Source organism: Hibiscus syriacus, unplaced genomic scaffold (genome assembly GCF_006381635.1).
Source record: "Hibiscus syriacus cultivar Baekdansim isolate YM2019G1 unplaced genomic scaffold, ASM638163v2 tig00110121_pilon, whole genome shotgun sequence".
Classification (NCBI taxonomy): Eukaryota; Viridiplantae; Streptophyta; class Magnoliopsida; order Malvales; family Malvaceae; genus Hibiscus; species Hibiscus syriacus.
The window spans coordinates 205,967-227,562 of NW_024062597.1; the positions used below are offsets into that span (position 1 = coordinate 205,967).

The following is a 21,596-nucleotide window of genomic DNA, read 5'->3' on the forward strand; positions in this document are numbered from 1 at the left end:
TCTTTATACGATCTGTCATCCCTAACACTCCTGCAGGAAAAATCTATCTCTTTCAACTTCGAAAGACCAGCTGCAGACGAAATTGGAACCGATTTAACTGGACTGTTTTTCCCCGCTATCAATGGACGAGCATCATTGTATTTTGCTACTACAACTGTAATCCTTCTCCCATCTATCAATGATCCATTTAGCATATCTATCGCTCGATTTAAACAGATTCCCGCTCAAACTGAACAAAAGCAAAAGTAAAAAATTTATACTTAGGATTCCTAGTTTCTTTTGGGATGAAAACTCTTTCCACAGCCCCCTAAGACGAAAAGATTTCCCTCAGCTCACGTCAAGATACTCTCCTACTGAGATTATCGACAAAGACCTTCCAAACCTCACAGGAAATTATCTTCTCTTTCTTCTTTTCTCTCTCTTCTTTTCTCTCTCCCACCATCTCTCACTTGTAGCTTCCACAAAACTTACAATAAAGACTTTTTTTTTTCATTTTTAACAAAGATAGCCTAAATACCCAGGATACAATCAAAGATGTCAAATCTGAAGCTGTTGATCACATAATATTCTCAACCTCAAACCACAGGCCAAAGACTGGAATAGATGATTGCTATAAATTAAAATATAAAAAAGGCCGTCAAACATATCCTAGTTCAGTAAATAATTCAATAATTAAAAAAACAATTGCCAATATACCCTTTCAAGTGCTCTGCCAAAACACATTGGTGAATTCACCACCAAAACTTTTGGTAGCACAATCCAAGTAGGCATTGAGAATGTTTAACAGAACCCAAGCCAAGCTTCTCTGCCAATGAGCATGCTCAAGCTACATTTAATCACAAATAAAGGGCAAAAAGAACTTGTAAGTTGAAATAACAAGTATAGCAAATCAATACAACCTGATAAAAGCATCATTAAGAATAAATAAATTGAAAAATAAAAAAATGCATGTATTCCTTCCCATCATTTTATTTTACTCGACTCACCACACAACCAGATGGCAATGTTTATATAATTTCCCATGCTTATTGAGCACGTCTTACTAGCATAACTGTTGACACAAAAACAGTTCAAGATGAAAAACATATACAAACATAGAAACTAATAAATTAATAAAACCATTTTAGTTTCTTTTTATTTCTTTTTCTCTTTTTCCTTCTTTCATCGCTAACATAGCCAAGTGTTATACCTGACTCCCCCATCTCTCTCAACCCACCCCCAAGATTTCACTCTAGGCAACCTTGCAAGGCCAGCAACATGTCTCCTCTGAGCAAAAGATTCACAAGGATTTTTTATTACTAATGGTGGCAAACTGTTACTTTGCCTTGTCCCAAATGTCTTGCTTCATATGCTCTTTTTGCTTTTCTGCTCGCTTTGCAGCGAGACAAAACCATGAGCTTCATTAATGTTGCGGAAACTTGGTAGCTATAAGGTAAGACTCTAAATAAGTTGTTAGATAGGACTCGCAGAATAAAGTTGTTTTAGGACTTATATAAAAATTGATATTGATTGGACTTCATTTAATTTCTAATATTGAAATCTCTACTGAAAGAGACTTACAGAATAAAAAACGACAGAATTTCTATCAAACCCCTAAAAAGATTTGAGTCTCTGTTTAACAAGTCCTAAGGTTTCAGTCTCCCATCAATGAGCTGAGAGATTTCAGTCTTCCAAAAGCTCAGTGAAGAACCTTGCAACATAAATAGGACTCCTTTCCCCTATAATTCTACTTCTGTTTTAGGTCTATTAACCTTTGTTACTATTCCCTGAATGATTTCTGTTGGTTCTTGTACTATTTAACCTTTGAGTAGGTGCAGAACAGGAGCTTCCATGTTTCTCTGGATTAATAAAATCATACTAACAAATTATTTTCTCACACATATATATAGTCAAAACAACTAACACAATTACATACCATGTGGCATCAAATTGTTGCTGACTTCTCAAAATGAGTAACAAATCAAGGGGATGGCCTACACAATAAATACAGTAGATAAAAAAACAGAAATCCAAATCAATTGAAGACCGTATAAATCTCATTAACAAAAGGTACAATTTTCATCACGTACATATTATATGTGTGCATGCTAGTTTAAAGATCCATGACACCTGAACAAAAGCAAGAATGGTTAGACAAAAAGTGAGCAGAGAATAGCAGGTAGCATGTCTACTTTATTTTCATACGGTGATGATGTTTTCCCCAGAAAGCAAGAATTCAATGTAATCAAGATCATTAAAAAAATGAACAGCCATAAATCCCATTGCATCTTACTTCTTTGAACCACAGTTGCAAGGAATTTTTTTCTCTTCCAAAGGAAATTTGTAGTGATAATTAACTTCTTCGCCAGAAGCTATATGACGTTTTGCATAAATGAATATCTTCTTCTGGCCTTCTACGCTAATAACTTTTGTATAACAATTAGGCTGCAATTCAAGTATTCCAAATTAGCAGCACCAATCAATCATGAATAGCAATAATGAACAGAGCTACATCTTCACATACCTCACAATAATGGTTTATAAATCTAGCAACCCCACCACGCTTTGTAGCATCAACCTATACATAGATATAGTATATCAGCAGTCAAGATTGGCCCAAAAACAAGAAAGGATGCTCCAACCATAATGCAACTTAAATCAAGTCAAGACCCACAAGTTAAAAATTTGATTTACTTACTACATATCCGTCATCAAGTCTAAATAGATAACTGCTACCAATTCCCATCTTCTCATAATACTGTTCCCGTATATCAGAAATCTACAACATTTAAAAGCATATTCAATGGTCATTTGTGAAAAGAAGAGGAATTGCAAATATTAGACTGAACAGGAAAACATACAAGTCAAACCTACCCTCGGTCGAATTAATTCCCCAACATATTCAATGACAAAGTCCTCAGCCTCAATTATGTATCTTGCTTCGCTGAAATCGTAGACGCTTTTTCCTTGCCTAATAAATGAAGCAATTTTGAAATCGACGTCACATCAAAACATTTCAAAACCATGATATTCAAATATCATCATGTCAAAATCACCTTCAACTGTGTAACTTTCAAGAGATCAGCACCCTCTGCAGCAGCCACCTCGGGACCTGAATACTTCATGTTAATACACTGAATTCCTCTAACACGAGCTCTTTCAGCGGGACTTGCATTGAGAGACCATTTATGCCACTCCCATCCATTAATTGAAGTTCGCGCGCATCCATCAGATCTAGGACAGGAATTTGTAGTCCTGGATCTAATTTTGCGGGTCTTTTGATCTGTGACCCCTCTAGATGAAGAACACTTGCTACCACCACTAGCTACTTTCTGTAGCTTGATTGAAGGTGATGGTTGCTCATCATTATTTAATTGCTTTCTTTTTACCCCTGATACCTTATTTGCTAAAGATAATAACAGAAATAAAGAAAATTTAATATATGCAATTATTTGATATAAAACAAAAGAATATATATGGTGGGGGGTACCTTTTAGTGTTTTCTTGGAGGAATCCTTAGTAAGCTCTCCTTCACTTCCAACAGTATGGTTACTCCTGCCTACAATATTCTCATCACAATTCTGAAAGGCTGATGCAGTTTCCCCTCTGACTTTAACAGCACCATCTCCAACCAAATTTTCTGCATAACATAGTAAATAACCATTATCATCTCCAAGTTCATTACCATCTTCTGCATAACCAAGAACTTATCAGAAGGAAATAAACAACATACTTTGAACAGTAGAAGCATGCTTTGATGTTTTCTGACAAGTTGCATTCTTGGGTAATGAGTGGTCATTGAGCAAACCCTTCTTAGTTTCTGCATTACATAGTTAATAACCATTATTATTTCAAAGTTCATTATCATCTTCTTCATAACCAAGAACTCATCAGAAGAAAAAACACAACATACTTTGAACAGCAGAAGCATCCTTTGCTGTTTTCTGACAACTTGCATTCTTGGGTAATGAGTGGTCATTGAGCAAGCTCTTCTTAGTTTCTGCATAACATAGTTAATAACCTTTATTATTTCTAGGCTCATTATCATATTCTGCAATATTAAGAACTTATCAGAAGGAAAACGACATACTTCGAACAGCAGAAGCATCCTTTGGTTTTTTCAGACCACTTGCACTCTTGGGTGATGAGTGATCATTGTGCAAACTCTTCTTAGCTATGACTTTTGATGACCCAGAAATATTAGATGATTGAGACATACTTTTATTTGTCCCAACCTTTTTAGAAGGGGCATCAGTTAGTTTTGGATCTGCATGATCCAACAAATTCTTGGAAGACTCTTTCTTCAAAGGCCTTTCAACAGGTTGATCATGTGACCCATTGATAATCATGAACTGAGAAGGTCCTACCTTCTTATGAACCAACTTTTTCTTTCGGTAATATATACATGTACCAGTTGCTAAAGATACTTCTGAGGAGCCTGAACTGATAGACTTACTTGACCCCTCCCTGGGCTTATCTCGTGGGGCAGAAAAACCAGCAAGATTTTTCTTGTCTTTGCAAAACTTCTTTTCCTGAGGCAAATTAAAAGTTACAACAAAATATTCAACCCAATATAAAAATCTATGGGTTTAGTTGTTAGAATAGAAGGTACAAAGTAGCGATCGTTACCTCTTTGCCATCAGCCTCACTCTGTTTCTTCAAACTACGCCATGATACAATAAACTGGTAAAAACTAGCATTACTAGCAAATGATGATTTCCACTCTCTTAGTACATCATCATGGAGCTTCAGCCGACAAATTGCCATGGCAACATATTCTCCAATCTTAGGGCCACACTGAACTGTAGCTGAAGATCGAAATTTACAAATGTGTGATGGAACAAGAATCCCAGTGTTAACCTCAAGTCCAGGAGGTGATGGCTCATCAACTTCTTGTTCATTACTTACATCCGCAACCTTTCCAAACAATCTCTTAAATCCCCCAGCCATAAAAGTTCCATCCCTTTTAGTATAATCATTTTCAGATATAGATTGACAAACAGGCTTCTGTGGTTCTAATGAGTTCAGATTGGCAGATAAATCTGTCATTTTGTTCGAAACATTCTTTTTGTCTTCACAACCGTCTGAAGTATCAAGATCAGAAGAAATATGGCACTGATCGGAAGATCCAACCGTGTCTTGCAGCTGTAAAAGAAAATTATTTGGTTAAATTCTGGAGAGATATGATCCTGGTGTGTTATACATAAGCACATATTGGGCTGTAATTGGAATGGGAGAACCTAGTCTCAATAGAACAATTTTAAAAGTGTAATGAAAAAAAATTATGAACTAACAGGATATACCTTTTGTAACTCTTTCAATTCCTCATCTATCGACAAATTGACTGATTTGTCTGTGTCCTCTTTATTAGGATTTTCATTCAAATTTTCATCATTTTCCAGATCAATCACTATTTTGGCTTCACTTTTAACAAGATTGTCAACATAGTCGGCCATAAACACCATAGCAGAAAAATGGAGCTCATTTTCAACACCTTCCAGGATACATTGTATGCCACCATAAAGGCCATTATTGTGCAATGGACTGTTCTGCTTGGATAAAGTTTCCTGCACTGCAGATGAAGATATATGCATCTCTTCTGCATGATTATCTACAGAAACTGTAGCCAGTTCGTAACCAGGTGAACAATCAATATCATGGGCCATCAATTCCTTCCAAGAGAAGAGCTGTAAAACCATAAAGCATTAGATTCAAGTTCATTACATACTATTTACACAAAATAGAATATAGACTTTACTTACAGTTGTAGCTTTTACATTTTCAGTCTCCTTGCCATGATCAAAGGAGCCACTAGTGTAGAAACCAGACTGTAGAAAACAGACAAGTCTGTTATTTTTATTCTTGTGTACATTCAGTAGAACATATTACATATTTATATACAAATTATGCCTCAAAACTAGGAAACTCTAAGAAAGGAAACTAATCCTAGGAGATGTAATCCCTTGAAATAAGGGATTGAAAAAACAGAAAATAATTACATAATCTCTTAACTTAAGGGATTGACAACTCATTTCTATAATTCCTACACTCCCCCTCAAACAGGTGTATATATGTTGTATATACCCAGTTTGAATGACATCTCATCAAAAGTCACTCGTGGAAGGGCTTTGGTGAAGATATCTGCCAGCTGTTTCTTCGTCGAAATGTACTACAGTTTTGCAAATCCATTGTTGACCTTCTCGTAAATAAAATGTCTGTCTATCTCAATGTGTTTCGTTCTATCATGCTGCACTGGATTTTTTGCTATACTCATAGCTGATTGACTGTCACTAAAAATCTCAAAATTCTTCTTGTCATCTAAGTCCAGTTCTGTGAGCAGTCTTTTAATCCACATTCCTTCACATATTCCAAGAGCCATTGCTCTAAACTCTGACTCAGCACTACTTCGAGAGACAACAGCTTGTTTCTTACTTCTCCAAGTCACCAAATTACCCCAAACGTAGGTACAGTAGCCACTAACTGACCTTCTATCAGTTAATTCACCTCCCCAGCTTGCATCTGTATAAACCTTCACTGTTCTGTCTTGATTTTTTCTAAATATAAGTCCAGCTCCTGGGGTAAATTTCAAGAACCTTAAAATTCTGTTAACAGCTTCCAAATGTTCTTCTCGAGGATCACTCATATGTTGGCTGACAATGCTCACTGAGTATGCAATATCAGGCCTGGTCAGTGACAGGTAGATTAACTTCCCAACTAAACTTTGGTAGGATTCCTTGTTTACTGGATTTCCAATCCTCTCCTTGCAAAATTTCAAGCCTGGCTCCATTGGAGTTTCAACTGGTTTGCAGTCGAGCATCCCAGTTTCTGCAAGAAGATCCAAAACATACTTACTCTGGTTTATGACCAGCCCTTCCTCGGACCTTGCAACTTCCATACCCAGGAAATACCTCATACTCCCTAAATCCTTGGTTTCAAACTCCTTTGCAAGATTCATCTTTAGCTTTTATATTTCTTCTATATCACTGCCAGTTATAATCATATCATCTACATAGACAATTAGGAGGGTTATCTTACCACTCGGTGTAATTTTTCTGAATAATGTGTGATCTGCTTGGCTTTGTTTGAAACCATTCCGTGTCATAGCCTTAGCAAATCGATCAAACCAAGCCTTGGGAGACTGTTTTAAGCCATATAAGGATTTATTGAGCTTGCACACAGTTTTCTTAGTGACTTTTCCTTCTAATCCGGGGGGGACCTCCATGTATACCTCTTCTTCAAGGTTCCCATTCAGAAAAGCATTCTTTATGTCCAGCTGATGCAATTTCCAGTCCATGTTAACAGCTACTGATAACAATATTCTGATGGTATTCAATTTTGCAACCGGTGCAAAAGTCTCCTGGTAGTCGATGCCATAGGACTGAGAAAAACCTTTAGCAACCAGCCTTGCCTTGTATCTTTCCACACTCCCATCCGAATGATATTTGACTGTGAATATCCACCTGCATCCAACAGCTCTCTTCCCTTTTGGCAAATCTGTCAAACTCCATGTTTTATTCTTTTGCAATGCTTTTATCTCTTCTTCCACAGCCTTTTTCCACTCAGGAGATTGAAATGCTTCTGTCACATTTCTTGGGATTTTCACAGTGTTAATACTGGCAGTGAAGGCCCTGAAATTATACTGTAATTTCCCATATGCAACATACTTATTTATGGGATGAGCAGTGCATTTTCTTACCCCCTTCCTAATAGCAATAGGAAAGTCATCAAGATCAACAGTAGTAGCCTCTTGGTAACCATCATTACCTTCTGTTTCAGCTGCAACAGGATCCGAATCTGGTTCTTGGCAAATGCTAGGCTGACTGATTTCTTCAGCAACATCTTTCCTTCTTCTTGTGTAAACACTGAGTTGTTTCGGTTGGGGAGTTATGGTTTCAGGGTCATTGTTAGGTGCATTTTTGGTAGTGGTGGAAGGTGTTTTGCACGGACTAGAGTGCTGAGATAAGGAGGAAGATAATTCATCAGAGTTATTTAGGTTATTCCCATCACCCTCCCTAGGAACTGGGACAGTGCTAGCCGGCTTTGGAGAGACAGTAATAGGTAAGGAAAGGATAGGTTGTAAAGAAATATCGGTTTGAACAGGTTGAAATTCCTTGTAACTAATAGGCTGTAAAGAAATATCGGTTTGAACAGGCTGAAATTCCTTGTAACTCTCCCCCTGAATTTCTGTTCCTGAAAAATAAGGTTGGTTTTCAAAAAATGTAACATCAAAGGAGACATAGGTCTTTTTGGTGGAAGGTGAGTAACACTTGTAACCCTTCTGACTCGAAGAATAGCCCAAGAACAAACACTTTATGGACCTAGGATCTAATTTCCCTCTGTTGTGGATATGAACAAAGGCTGTACACCCAAACACCCGAGGAGAAAGACTTGAGTTTAAATGTTTAAAATGGGGATACAGCTGAAACAGAACCTTAGTAGGAATTTTGAAATCTAAGGTTTTACTTGGCATTCTATTGATGAGGTAAGTGGCTGTAAGAAGAGCTTCCCCCCAAAGATACTTAGGAGCATTAGCAGCAAACATAAGAGACCTAGTAACCTCTAGAAGATGTCTATTTTTCCTTTCTGCTACCCCGCTTTGTTGAGGTGTGTTGACACAAGAAGTAAGGTGAACAATGCCTTTTTCCTTAAAGAAATACCCAAGGGTTTTATTCAAATACTCACTCCCATTGTCACTCCTTAGAATTTTGATTTTTGTGTCAAATTGAGTTTCAACTTTTTGATAAAAACTTTTAAAGAGAGACTCAACCTCAGATTTTTCTCTCATTAAGAAAACCCATGTTGTCCTAGAGTAATCATCTATAAAAGACACAAACCACTTATACCCAGAAATACTTTTGACAAGAGAAGGGCCCCAAATGTCACTATGGATGATGAAAAAAGGTGTTGTTGGTTCAAATTTGGCTGGAATATATGGTTTTCTGGTGTGTTTCGCCATTTGACAAATTTCACAGGAAAACAAAGACGGATCTTTATTAATGAATAAGTTCGGTAACATTTTGGAAAGATAGAAAAAATTAGGATGACCTAATCTAGAGTGTCATAACATAATTTTATTGGTATTGAGATCAGAAGATAAAATTGGTTTCCTAAGAGCACTAGATAAGGCATGATTACGAGATGCTTTACCTCCAAGGGTGTACAATCCTTTGCCCAGCCTAGCACTGCCAATCACCCTCTTCGAGCCCTGTGTCTGAAAAATGCAACCACCAGTACCAAACACAATATTACAACCAAAATCTTTAATTAATTTGCTGACTGACAACAGATTGCATGCAAGTCTAGGAACATAGAGGACATTATGAAGTAGTAGATTTTTGTTTAATGTAACAGAACCACTCCCTTTGACTGTAGTGAGAGAACCATCTGCTATTTTGATAGAAGCTGGTAAGCTGCTTTCACTATATTCCTCCAAGATATTAATATTTCCCGTCATATGATCTGATGCACCCGAGTCTATTATCCATTGTACCGAGGAAGCATATGGATTATTTCCATCAGTAGTAGTATAAGTCACATTTGTAGGCTTGGCTGTCATACTGCTCAAAATCTGCTGCAGTTCCTCTATCTGTTTCCTGCTAAAACTGCTTGAGGAATCATCTTGAGAGGCAATATGAGGCTCCTTTTGAAACCTGGACCGTGTGTGCTGCCAATCGGCTGGTTTTCCCGTGCAGCTTCCAACATTGATCTATCATATGGCCTGGCTTCTTACAATGTTCACACCAAAGGCGATTTTTCCTCTGTTGCTTTGAAAATTTGAAAACTGAAATCTGAAAATCAGATTGAGAGGGGCTGGTCTGGGAAGTGATTTCGGATGCTGAGGGATCCGGATTAGCCATGAAAAAAATAGAGTTGAATAGGAATTGATTTAAAGAGAAGCGGAAATCGGATTGATCGCTCTAACATGATACCATGTAGAAAACAGGCTGTAGAAAACAGACAAGTCTGTTATTTTTATTCTCGTGTACATTCCGTAGAACATATTACATATTTATATACAAATTATGCCTCTAAACTAGGAAACTCTAAGAAAGGAAACTAATCCTAGGAGATGTAATCCCTTGAAATAAGGGATTGAAAAAACAGAAAATAATTACATAATCTCTTAACTTAAGGGATTGACAACTCATTTCTATAATTCCTACAACTAGCAGATGCCATAACATTAGGCTGACCCAACCAAAGTTTTCCCTTTCTCCAGGAAGACAAAAATTCAACCATACTATCATAAAAGACAGCATTCCATGTAACTTCCATGCAATACTCAAAAAGCATCTTACAAACAACTGAATAAGAACCCCAAAAATTTTCAATGCTTCCCACAGATTTTTGACATGCATCAAAATCAGAAGATTCTTGAATTGAAGGACTAGATACATCATGGGAGTCTACTGTGCCAAACGTGGGAGTACAACGAATACTTTTTTTCAAGGGTATTTTTAATCTGTATTCCAAACAAACTTTAGATTTTAAGACAAACAAAGATCAGAATTTTTTTGTTGAGTGATTGGATACATTACCAGTTTTCGATCAGAACCTTTAACATCTTGGTTGCACGATTCAACCATTAGATGCCTGTCAGATTTTTTTGCAGCAACAAACTCTGAGATCATAGTTGTGATTATTTCCTCTAGCATAACTCTACGAGCTGCTTGCATAATTCGAGAATGCAAATCAGAAGAAACTTCTTCAGAAATTGCCGATATGAAGTTGACAGATGACTCATGTTCATTTTCAACAACAAACTGACCACCTTTCCAAGAATTTAAAACAGACAACACGTTGGTGGGGAGAAACTTATCATTAGCATGATAAATCTACAAAATAATAAATTAAAACAAAAGGAGATAAGAAGAAAGAAACCGAGTAAAGCTTTGGTGCATCATGCCTTCCTACAACAACAGGTGAACTAGGTTTGCAGTTTGCTAGAGCCCATAGGACCTAATACTTGAAACAAATGATCGTTCATGCAGTGATGAATCATGACTCAAGAGTTTCAAGGCTTTACCATAATAGAATCTCCAAGATAACCACTGCAATGCCAAGAATACAATTGCAAAAGGAATGAGGCCCATGTTTCCTACTCTCACCATCTTCAAACAACCAACATACATCTTCACCTGACTGGAATAAGAAAAAAAAGTGAAAATCATTCAGAGGAAGTCCTATAAAAAAAACAAACCAGCAATACAATGTTAAGTGCTCAGGAGCTTACACCGCATCTGAATTGAGAAGGGGAAGGAGTGTGTTGGATACTGGTAAGAGAAGAATTTAAATAACTGGAAGCTGTGGTTGAAGTGAGATGAACAAATCCTGTAGCAACATGATCAGGGAACAGCCTAAAGTATTTTAAGGGAACAGGATTTATCAAAGTCCCATTGACTATAGGATAAACAGGGAGCTCATCTGGCAAGAAACCAGTCGACAAACCATCGCACAACTGCTGCTGGATATAAGGACCACACATCTGCCCATGCTCATTGACATACATCCATCCACTCACATAAGAAGAACAAGAAGCAGATGGTCCATTGCTGAAGTAACTGTTGCCAACGTCATTACAAGAATGTGGAATACCACTGTTGTTGCCATTAGACTGGCAACTCATCTCCGTTGCAGATTGCTCATCACTGTCAAATCATGAACATGATTATCAAAAAATTATATAGAAGGGACAACAGCTGAATCAAAAAAAAAAAAGAGTACATTAATAAAAATACCCGCGAATTGCAGATGCCAATTGGGCGGAGGGATCTGAAACTTTAAGGCGCTTTCTGGAAATTTTTGGGTGATCATATTCGTCAATGGGTGATGTTGAGGACACTTGACCGGAATCAATTCAAATCTAAGTCAATTGTTCATAAATGTATTATTACTAACTAATCCCAAAAAAAACTAGAAAGGGGAAAAGAAAGTCAATTATTGTAACGAGATCTATTTATGTTGAATCTGGAATAGAAACACCTAAATTTTCCAATAATATTTTTTAAAAAACATACCAGTTGCAAAAGTATGAATTATTCAACTATATTGCATGCCCATCCAACGCAATCCAATCGTCGCCGCAATCTGTACAACTCCGGTGGTTGTTGGTACCAAATCCTATAAGGGTACAAGGGGTTTTGATAGAAAGAAATTTGCGGAATTAGAGGAAAACCATTACGCGCCACCGGCGATTAATTTGGGCTGTTCCTTTTGTTATTTTCTTTCTTGGGTCAAAAAAGAAAATTTGTGTCCACACTCACTCTCACTCTCACTCTCACTCTCACACAAGTGTCTCACTTCTGACTCGTTCCGTAGTTTATTTATTTATTTAATTTTCTTCGTACATGTATGAAAACCACTCCAAACGGAACTGGGCAATTCGTATGAGATTTCAGCTGTACTTTTTCTCGACTTTGATCTCCAGCGCTATTTCTTCTATGATCTTATTATTTATGGATTTGTTTCAGGCCTGTCTCCTATGATTTTGATATTAATTATCCACTCATTGTTTGGGCTCGTTTTTGGGCCAATTAATGGTAGATGATTTTTAATTAATCATAATAGTTAATTTTATTGAATATATAAAATATTATAATATTAGAACGAATATCAGCAAATAAAAAAACACGATTGAAAAAAAAACAAACGTGGAAAAATCAAGAGGGACAAATCACATGCATATGAGAAGAATTTCACTAATACGAAGGAATAAAATATGATAGGATTTTAGAGAGAAAAACTTAATATTTAACCCTTACCCTTAGTATCTATTTATAAAGATATATACATGGTTACAAAAGAACTAAATAAAGTAGAAATCTACTATTAAAGTTATATATTTTTAATCAAACTAGGTTTTTTACTTTCTCAAATTTATATATTAATTAATTTTTGTCACTTTAAATTCGAGTCAAACTCTAACAAATTTCCACCTTGACGCAAATTCTAAAAGTACAAAGGTTTCGAGATAAAACACTCAATTTCGATGAGGCACCCAAATTCAACCAAAAAAATATTCACTTCAACGAACAAGTTCTCCACGTCCTCCACAACACCCCTCAAAGGGGTAATCTTAAGTAATGGACACCGACCTAATCCAAGTTTTTTAAGCTTGGATTTAGTCTCCACATTGACATGGCTATCATAAGTCCTAACTTTGATCACAAATGTATCACCATGAGCAATATCATGCACAACATGATCTTGATCATCAATGATAATTCTATTTTCAAATTCGTTATGCCCACGAAATTTTACTTTTTTCTGCTTCACATAACCATTCTACCAACGTTTATCTTATTCCATAAAAAATATTCTTTTCCTTAATTTAGTCAAGACATTTTTAACTGTAATAACGTTATTTGACATGGCGGAGGAAACATCATATGCATTATCTAAAATTATTGAACCATACAGAACATAACACTTGGCAGTCTTTCTCTACCATTTCATCACAATAAGAGAGCCCTTGCGAATTTTCGTAACTTCGCATTCATTAAAGAATTTATATTGTTGCGTGTGTGAGTGTACTATATTATGATACGCAAATTGTGCAAGTATACATGTCGAACAAGTAATAAAGTGATGAGCTAATATTGTCTCTGTATGGATTGAAAGGAAATCAAGTAAAGTAGGTGCACTTCAACTATAAACAAATAAAGTATATAATGGTATGAACAAGGTGATCTGAATGTTGTGGCAAAATATTGAAGAGTGTGAAATATGTAACGAAAAGGTAAGGTAAAGCAATGTTGTAGCAAAGTTTATGTTGAGAAATGGGTGCACAAGATAAGACAATGGCACAACCTCACATGTGTAAAACTCTCAAGAAAGATAAAAGATTGGGTCTATCTTGGAATCCTATGTATTGTCCCTAATGAATATTTAATATTTTCTAATTAATAGAATGCTTGATAGAGTTTTCTAAGTTGTTTCTAGGCTATCTCTAGTAAGAAACCTGACAGTGAAAATGCTAAAGCAATACCTCTCAGCGTGAACCCTAGCATGATACTATCAAATAAGCCATGCTCATTTTACTTGTTAAAACCTTATCTTTATCTCTAAGGCGAGTGGTTTTGCTTTCCAACTTAACCCCATTGTCCATATAGATCTAAGCTTAACTCTCTCAGTATTAAGCATCAAACATAGATAAAGGCTATATCTCAAAAGCTCTTATAAATCTAAGCTATAAAATAGTGAACAAAGCATGTATATAAACTAGAAATGCTTCAACATTATTAAAACAAAAACACCATCATCCAAAATAAACCCAAGCCAAGCTAAGTTAGTTCATGGTTGGGTAAAGAGCATCGTGATTTGAGCTTGCCAGGGAATATCTTGAGCCTAGAGTTGTAAAGGAGGACTTGTTGTCCTTCATAAAAATGTTGTGGCAAAAGATGTTTGTCATACCACTTCTTTGTTTTCTCCTTAAACAAATATGCATTCTCATAAGCTTGGGCTCGAAATTCCTCCATCTTATTCAACTCCAATAACCTTTTTTCTCCAACCAGTTGGATATCCATATTGAGCTTTTTAATAGTACAATAGGCCTTGTGATCTAACTCGACCGGGAGGTGACATGCTTTGCCATAAACAACCTTCAAATGGTACATTCTAAGAGGTGTCTTGAAGGATGTTCGATACACCCATAAAGCTTCATCAAGCCTTGGAGACTAGCTTTTCCTTTTTGGGATTCACCACATTTTCTAGTATTTGTTTTGTCTCTCAATTGAGGATCTAAGCTTGGCCATTAGTCTGGGAGTGGTATGTTTAGCAATTTTATGCCTCACCCCGTATCTTTGCAATACTTTAGCAACGAGATTTGTTGTCGAAATGGGTTCCTTCATCACTTATGATGGCCTTGGGGCTTCAAATCTTATGAAGATGTTCTTGTGAATAAACTTTAAGAATGTCTTGGAGTCATTCTTTAGTGTAGCTAGGGGTGTTCAAAATTTTGATTAATTGATTAAACAGATCGAATTGGAATTTTTTTCGGTTGATCGACCAGTTAATTTTAGGTTCGATTGGTTAACTGTTAATGCTTTTTTCAAAGTTCGGTTATATGTTAATTCGGTTTGAAGTCGGTTAATTAACCTAATTAATTAAAAATTTTAATAAATTATTTATATATTAATAGCTTTAGGTTATTTAAATTTTGATTTTAACCAAATTAATCAATCGGATTAGCCAAAAATATTAAATATTTATTTTATATATATTATTTAAAATTTTGCTTAATTCAGTTAACCGACCGATTAATCGAACCTTATTCGGTTCGGTTAATTATTTTCAAAAAAATTCAGCTCAATTAACGGTTAAAACAAAAATAAAATCAATTAATGAAATTTTGAAAGTTCGGTTCTGTCAATTAACCAAACCAACTGCTTGAATGCCCGTAGGTGTAACCATTGCCTCAACCTATTTAGACATGTAATCCACTGATAATAAAATGTAAAGATCTCCAAATGTTGAAGGGAAGTGTCCCATGAAGTCTATTCCTCATACGTCAAAGAGCTCCATCTCCAAGATATTTTGTAATGGCATTTCATGTCTTCTGAATATGTTCCCCGTTATTTGGCACCTATCACAAGCTTTGTAGAATTCGTGTGCATCCTTGAAGAGTGTGGGCTAATAGAATTCAAATTGTAGGACTTTTTTAGTATTTCTTTTCCAAAATGGTCTCCACATGAAGATGAGTGGCAATGAAATAAGATTTATTTTTGCTCTTCTTCGGGGACATACCTTCTAATCATTTGATCGACGCATTGCTTGAACAAATAAGGCTCGTCCCAATAGTAAAATCTCACATCATGTCTAAATTTTATCTTTCCTTGGCTATTTAAATTAGGAGGCAAAATAAAACTAACGAAAAAGTTAACAATATCAGCTACTACTGAATTACCGAAGTAAATACTTTTTTTATCAGAAAATTCCTCCTTAATTTCTAGTTTTTCATCGCATTCACTCTTATTCTCTAGCCTAGAAAGATGATCGACAACTTGATTTTCAATACTCTTTCTATCATTAACCTCTAATTCAAATTCTTACAAGAGAAGTATACACCTAATAAGTCTAAGTTTAACATCATTTTTAGTCACTAAGAATTTAATGGTTGAATAATCAATATGTATAATAACCTTGGTGCCTATCAAGTATGCCCTAAACTTATTAAATACAAATACTAAAGGTAGCAATTCTTTCTCAGTGGTTGTGTAATTGATGTGTGCATAATTTAAAGTACAGCTAACATAATAAATAACATGAAAGATCTTACCTTAACACTGCCCAAGTACTGCTCCCATATCAAAGTCGCTGCATTACACATAAGCTCGAATGGTGAAGTCTAATCGGGGGGAACAACTATGGGTGTTGAGATGAGTTGATCCTTTAAGTCCTTGAATGCACTAGAGCAATTTTCATAAAACATGAAGGGTTGATTTTTCTGTAGAAAAGTGCACAATGGCTTGGAGATCTTGGAGAAGTCATTTATGAATCTCTTATATAATCCTGAATATCCCAAAAAACTTCGAATGCCCTTCACTGTGGTGGGTAGAGGTAGCTTTTCAATCACCTCAACCTTTACGTTTTCCACCTCTATCCTTTTTTGTGAGACATTGTGATCTACAAACGGTCCCTTCAGCCACCATGAAATGGCACTTCTCCCAATTTAGCACTAAGTCTACTTCTTCACATCTCTTAAGGCATTTGTTATATTGCCCAAGCATGAGTCAAAGTCATTTCTATAGATGGAAAAGTCATCAATGAAGATCTTCAAAACTCTTCTACCATGTCTGAAAAGATGGCCAACATAGACCTTTGAAAAGTAGTAGGAGTGTTGCAAATTCCAAAGGCAATTATCCTAAAAGCGTAAGTACCATAGGGGCATGTAAAGGTTAGCTTCTCTTAATCCTCTAGTGATATAACAATTTGGTTGTACCCTGAATATCCATCGAGAAAGAAATAAAAGGCTTTTCCCATCAATCGATCTAGCATTTGATCGATGAAAGAGAGGGGAAATGATCTTTCTTGGTTTCCTTGTTGAGCTTTCAATAGTCCATACAAATCCTCCACTCTATGATGGTTCTTGTAGGTAGGAGTTAGTTGTCCTCATTGCTCATCACAGTCACACCTCATTTCTTGGGTACACATTGTACAGGGCTGACCCATGAACTGTTGGGTATCAGTTAGATAATTCGAGCATCGAGCCATTTAATGATCTTCTTCATCACCACCTTCTTTATAACTGGATTGAGCCTTATTTGGGGTTCAATGGAATTATTGTGACATTCATCAAGTGGAATTTTGTGCATATAAATAGTAGGGCTTATACCCTTCAAGTTAGTCATAGTCCAAACTAAAGCTTTTTTATGTTGTGATAACACAATTATTAAGCTACATTCTTGTTCAGGCTTAAGACTATAAGAGATTGTCACATGCAAAGTTTCATTGCAATCCAAAAAAGCATATTTAAGGTGAGATGGAAAAAGATTTAATTCTAAAGTAGGTGCATGCTCAAGTGAGAGTTTTAGAGGAATAAATTCAGCAAAACCTAAAGGTTTAAATTACGTACCTAGTCTAGCTATGAATAAGCTAGATTGTTCTATCTCCGTTGGGAAATCCTTGAGCTCCTCATTTCCATCTTCATTGAGCTTTAAATAGTCTTTATGTAAAAACTTGTTGCAGAAAAATTTTGTAGCTTCCTCTTCTACTGTCGATTCCATTTCTTGAAGACATTAACATTCCTCGTAAGGATCCACATATTTAAGGGTGTTGAATACATTGATGGTCACACTCTAATCAGCAACTCTCATGGTGAATTCACCTATTTCATAGTTGATTAAAATTTGGTTGATGGCTAGAAATGGTCGCCCCAAAATTATGGGTGCATTATTATTAGCTTCGCAATCAAGGATGAGGAAATCAATTGGGAAAACAAATTTATCCACCTTCATCTTCGATTCTCCCTTCAGATTGAATGTGGGATCAGTCTAATTGCAAAATAAAAGTTGTCAGTCTTGCATTTCCCATAACGATCTTCATAAACATTGATTTGGGCATTAAATTGACACTAGATCCAAGATTGCATAAAGCTTTTCCCACATAAATACTGCCTATAGAGCAGGGAATGATAAAGCTACCTTGATCCTTTCTCTTAGGTGGTAGCTTTCTCAGCATAAAATAACATTCTTTTGTTGTAGCAACAGTTTCATACTTCTTAACCTTCCCTTTTTCATGACGACATCCTTTAGAAATTTCACATATGTAGGCATTTGATCAACGACCTCTAGAAATGGGAAATTGATATACAACTAGTTAAGGATATCTACAAATTTCTTGAACTAAATGTGTTGATTTTGTTTCTTCAATATTTGAGAGAATAGTGGTGGATGTCTGAATTCTTCTTCTACTGGTAGGGATATAACTTTTGTTGTAGCAATATTATGTCTTCCATTAGTGGGTTCATTTGTTGAGCCCTCATTCTTTTCTTTCTCCGGAGATATATCTTCTTATATAATCTTAGGGTTGGGATCATCTATTTTCTTCCCCCCAAACTTATCTTCTTTGTTAAGTTGGGTTCCACTCCTTAAAGTAAGTTCACTAGACTACTTCTTTCCATAAGCTTTATTGACTTTAGTGTCACTTGGTAAACTGCCTTAAGGTCGAACATGCAAAGCTTGTGCGATTTAACCCACTTGGGTTTCCAAAGCTTGCAAAGGTGAACTATGACTTTGCATTAATGTCCTTTGGCTCTCAATAGATGCGGCGTGGTCTTGAAATAGAGCCTTCGTATTCATCATAAAGTCTTAGAGCGTAGCTTCTAAAGAGTTGGTGTTCAATGAAGATGTTAACCCCTAGTTGTTATTTTGCCACGATATATTTTGTTGAAAACTTAGGGGTTCAGTCAAATTTTGTTATCAATTCGAGCTACCAGTATTGTTAGTTCCTTTATTCACCCAAGAAAATTTTGGATATTGGCGTCATCATTTGTTATCAATGTTCGAGTAGAGATTGTTGCTACTCTTATTGAAGTTCCCCACATAGTTGGTAGACTCGTGGTTTCGAGGAACTCGCTCACATGATGATTTTTATTACAAATAACATAAGAAGAACTTGCAACCTTGAGTTCCTTTACTTTATTAGGATACTGAATATTCTTTAACATGTTGGTAATGGCTGATAATTAAGTTGAAACTGAATCTTTAGTATCCAATTCAAATGTTCCTCGAGCTTTCCTCCTCATTCCTAGTCTCGAAGAAGGAAATTAATAGTCATTGTTTGTTATCCTATCAAGTATATCAAATGCTTCGTCAGGAGACTTGTCCAATAAAGTTTCATTTGTTGAAGCATCTAGCATCATCCTTGTTGGGGTATTTACACCATTGTAGAAAATAAAAACTTTCCTCTAATCATGGAATCCAAGGTTCGTACACTTGTGAAACAGTCCATTGTATATATCATGACACTTAAATATTGACTCATCATCAGTTTAACAAAAGGAATCAATGTCATTACTTATTTTGGGTATTCATGTTGGTGTATTATACCACAACAAAAAACTTTTGCACAAATCTAACCATGATTTCATCAAACTGGATGGAACTCCACTAAACCATATCCTTACTCGATCTTAAAAAGAATATGGGTATAAATTGAGCTTCAACACATCCTCGTGCACTCTTTGCTGTCAAAATAAATCATAAACCTCCAAAAAAAAGATCTAATATGTTGCCTTGCATCTTCATGAGGCACACAATTAAATTGTTCAATCGAGTTCAACATGTTGAACATCACCGGTTTTAGCTCAAAGTGGGTTGCCTAAATCTTGGGAGCTGTAATAACAGGGTTGAGGTCATCCAAGATGGGAGATAAATGATCTCTAATAGCATGTGGACAAGCTACAATTTCTTTATTTTGAATTACTATAGCATTAGGATCTTTAGGATCCTCTACTTGTTGACCTCCTTGGTTTTGAACTCCGTACATGGCTCTTTGAGCTCTTTGAATATGTCTTATTTGACAAAAAAGTTGTTCGATCTTAAGTTCAAATGGTAACAATGGTTTCTTATATCCTCTATGGTTCATGCAACAGCACAACACCTGAAAAAGGCAAATAAAAATAACAAGTAAATATATACAAAAAAATAAATAAAACAATGCAATAACTAAACTTAGAATCACCAATTGTCAATCCCCAGCAATGACGCCGAAAAACCTGTTACGTGTGTTAATGTACTATATTATGATACATAAGTTGTGCAAGTCTACACGCCCAACAAGTAATAAAGTGATGAGTGAGTATCGTCTCCACGAGATTTGAGGGAAATCAAGTAAAGTATGCGCACTTAAACTATAAACAAATAAAGTATATAATGGTATGAACAAGGTGATGTGAATATTTTGGCAAAATATTGAAGAGTGTGAAATATTGTAACAAAAAGATAAGGTAAGTTAATGTTGCAACAAAACTGGCGTTGAGAAATGGATGCACGAGATAAGATAACGACACAATCTTACATGTGTGAAACTCTCAAGAAATATAGAATGTTGGGTCTATCTTGGAATCATATGTCTTGCCCTTAATGAATGTTTAATATTTTCCAATTAATACAATGATTTACATAGTTTTCAAAATTGTTTATAGGCTACCTCTAGTAATAAACCTGACAGTGAAAATGCTAAAGCAATATCTCTCAGCGTGAGCCCTAGCATGATGCTATCGAATAAGCAATACTCCTTTTATTCGTTGAAACCCTATCCTTATATCTAAAGTGAGTTAGGGTTTTGCTTCTCATATCAACCTTATTGTTCACGTAGATCTAAGTTTAACTCTATCAATATTAAGCATCAACCATAGATAAAGACTATCTCTCGAAAACTCTTACAAATCTAAGCTATAAAACAGTTAACAAAGCATGTATAGAAAATAGAAATGCTTCAACGTTCATTAAAAAAATCATCATCCAAAATAAATTCAATCAAAGCTAAGTTAGTTCACGACTGGGTAAAGAGAATCCATAATCATTCGTTTAACACAACCCATAGCAGAAAAGATAAAGAAATGAAAAGAAACTATAAGAGGAAGAAAACTCGTAAGATAAGAGCTACCGTGAACCACCCAAAGCTTTGTTACTTCTTTAAAAGACCAACAAGCTTTATCTCATTGGAGTTCTAACAATGGAGGTCACCATAATGAAGAAGAGTAGAAATAGTGATAATTTTCACTTTTCTCTTTTTTATCTCACACATTCCATTCCTTCAATAAATGTGGTGTCCTTAGCTTTAAATATTAGGAGCTCCTAGGGTTTTGTTCCCATAATTTTGTATGCCCTATGAAAAGATTCCCTTCACATCTTGGACACATCTTGCGGGGGTAACATGAGTGGGCTACAAAATAACTTCATTTTTTTTGTGTTCTAGTGCACCCAAAAATGTCATCCAAAATGTATAGCATAAGTCCGTCCTCTAGTAGTTCTCCTTAAGTTACCTGCACATCACCACACCAAAACAAATCATTTCTCTCAAAGTAGAACCAATTTCATAAATAAATAAAATAAAGCAAGAAAACACCACTGCATTCAAATAAATGAGCTACATGCAACTATATGCAACTAAAT

At 35.7% G+C, this 21,596-nt stretch overlaps 1 protein-coding gene across 1 annotated transcript; it reads right to left on the bottom strand.

Moving 5' to 3' along the window:
• Positions 1 to 487: 487 nt before the first annotated feature.
• LOC120215484 (histone-lysine N-methyltransferase ATXR7-like) lies at positions 488 to 17,702 on the bottom strand. Its single transcript, XM_039213161.1, is given in 25 exon segments — positions 488 to 826; positions 1,916 to 1,973; positions 2,070 to 2,109; positions 2,273 to 2,424; positions 2,504 to 2,557; positions 2,678 to 2,758; positions 2,854 to 2,908; positions 2,910 to 2,950; positions 3,036 to 3,385; positions 3,470 to 3,619; positions 3,713 to 3,799; positions 3,893 to 3,979; positions 4,070 to 4,511; positions 4,609 to 5,124; positions 5,283 to 5,666; positions 5,742 to 5,807; positions 6,590 to 6,804; positions 9,127 to 9,190; positions 9,515 to 9,685; positions 10,518 to 10,814; positions 11,006 to 11,061; positions 11,064 to 11,162; positions 11,215 to 11,627; positions 11,718 to 11,820; positions 17,552 to 17,702. Coding segments are annotated over 23 exon segments (4,056 nt in total). The 3' UTR covers positions 488 to 826; positions 1,916 to 1,973; positions 2,070 to 2,087.
• Positions 17,703 to 21,596: the final 3,894 nt, after the last annotated feature.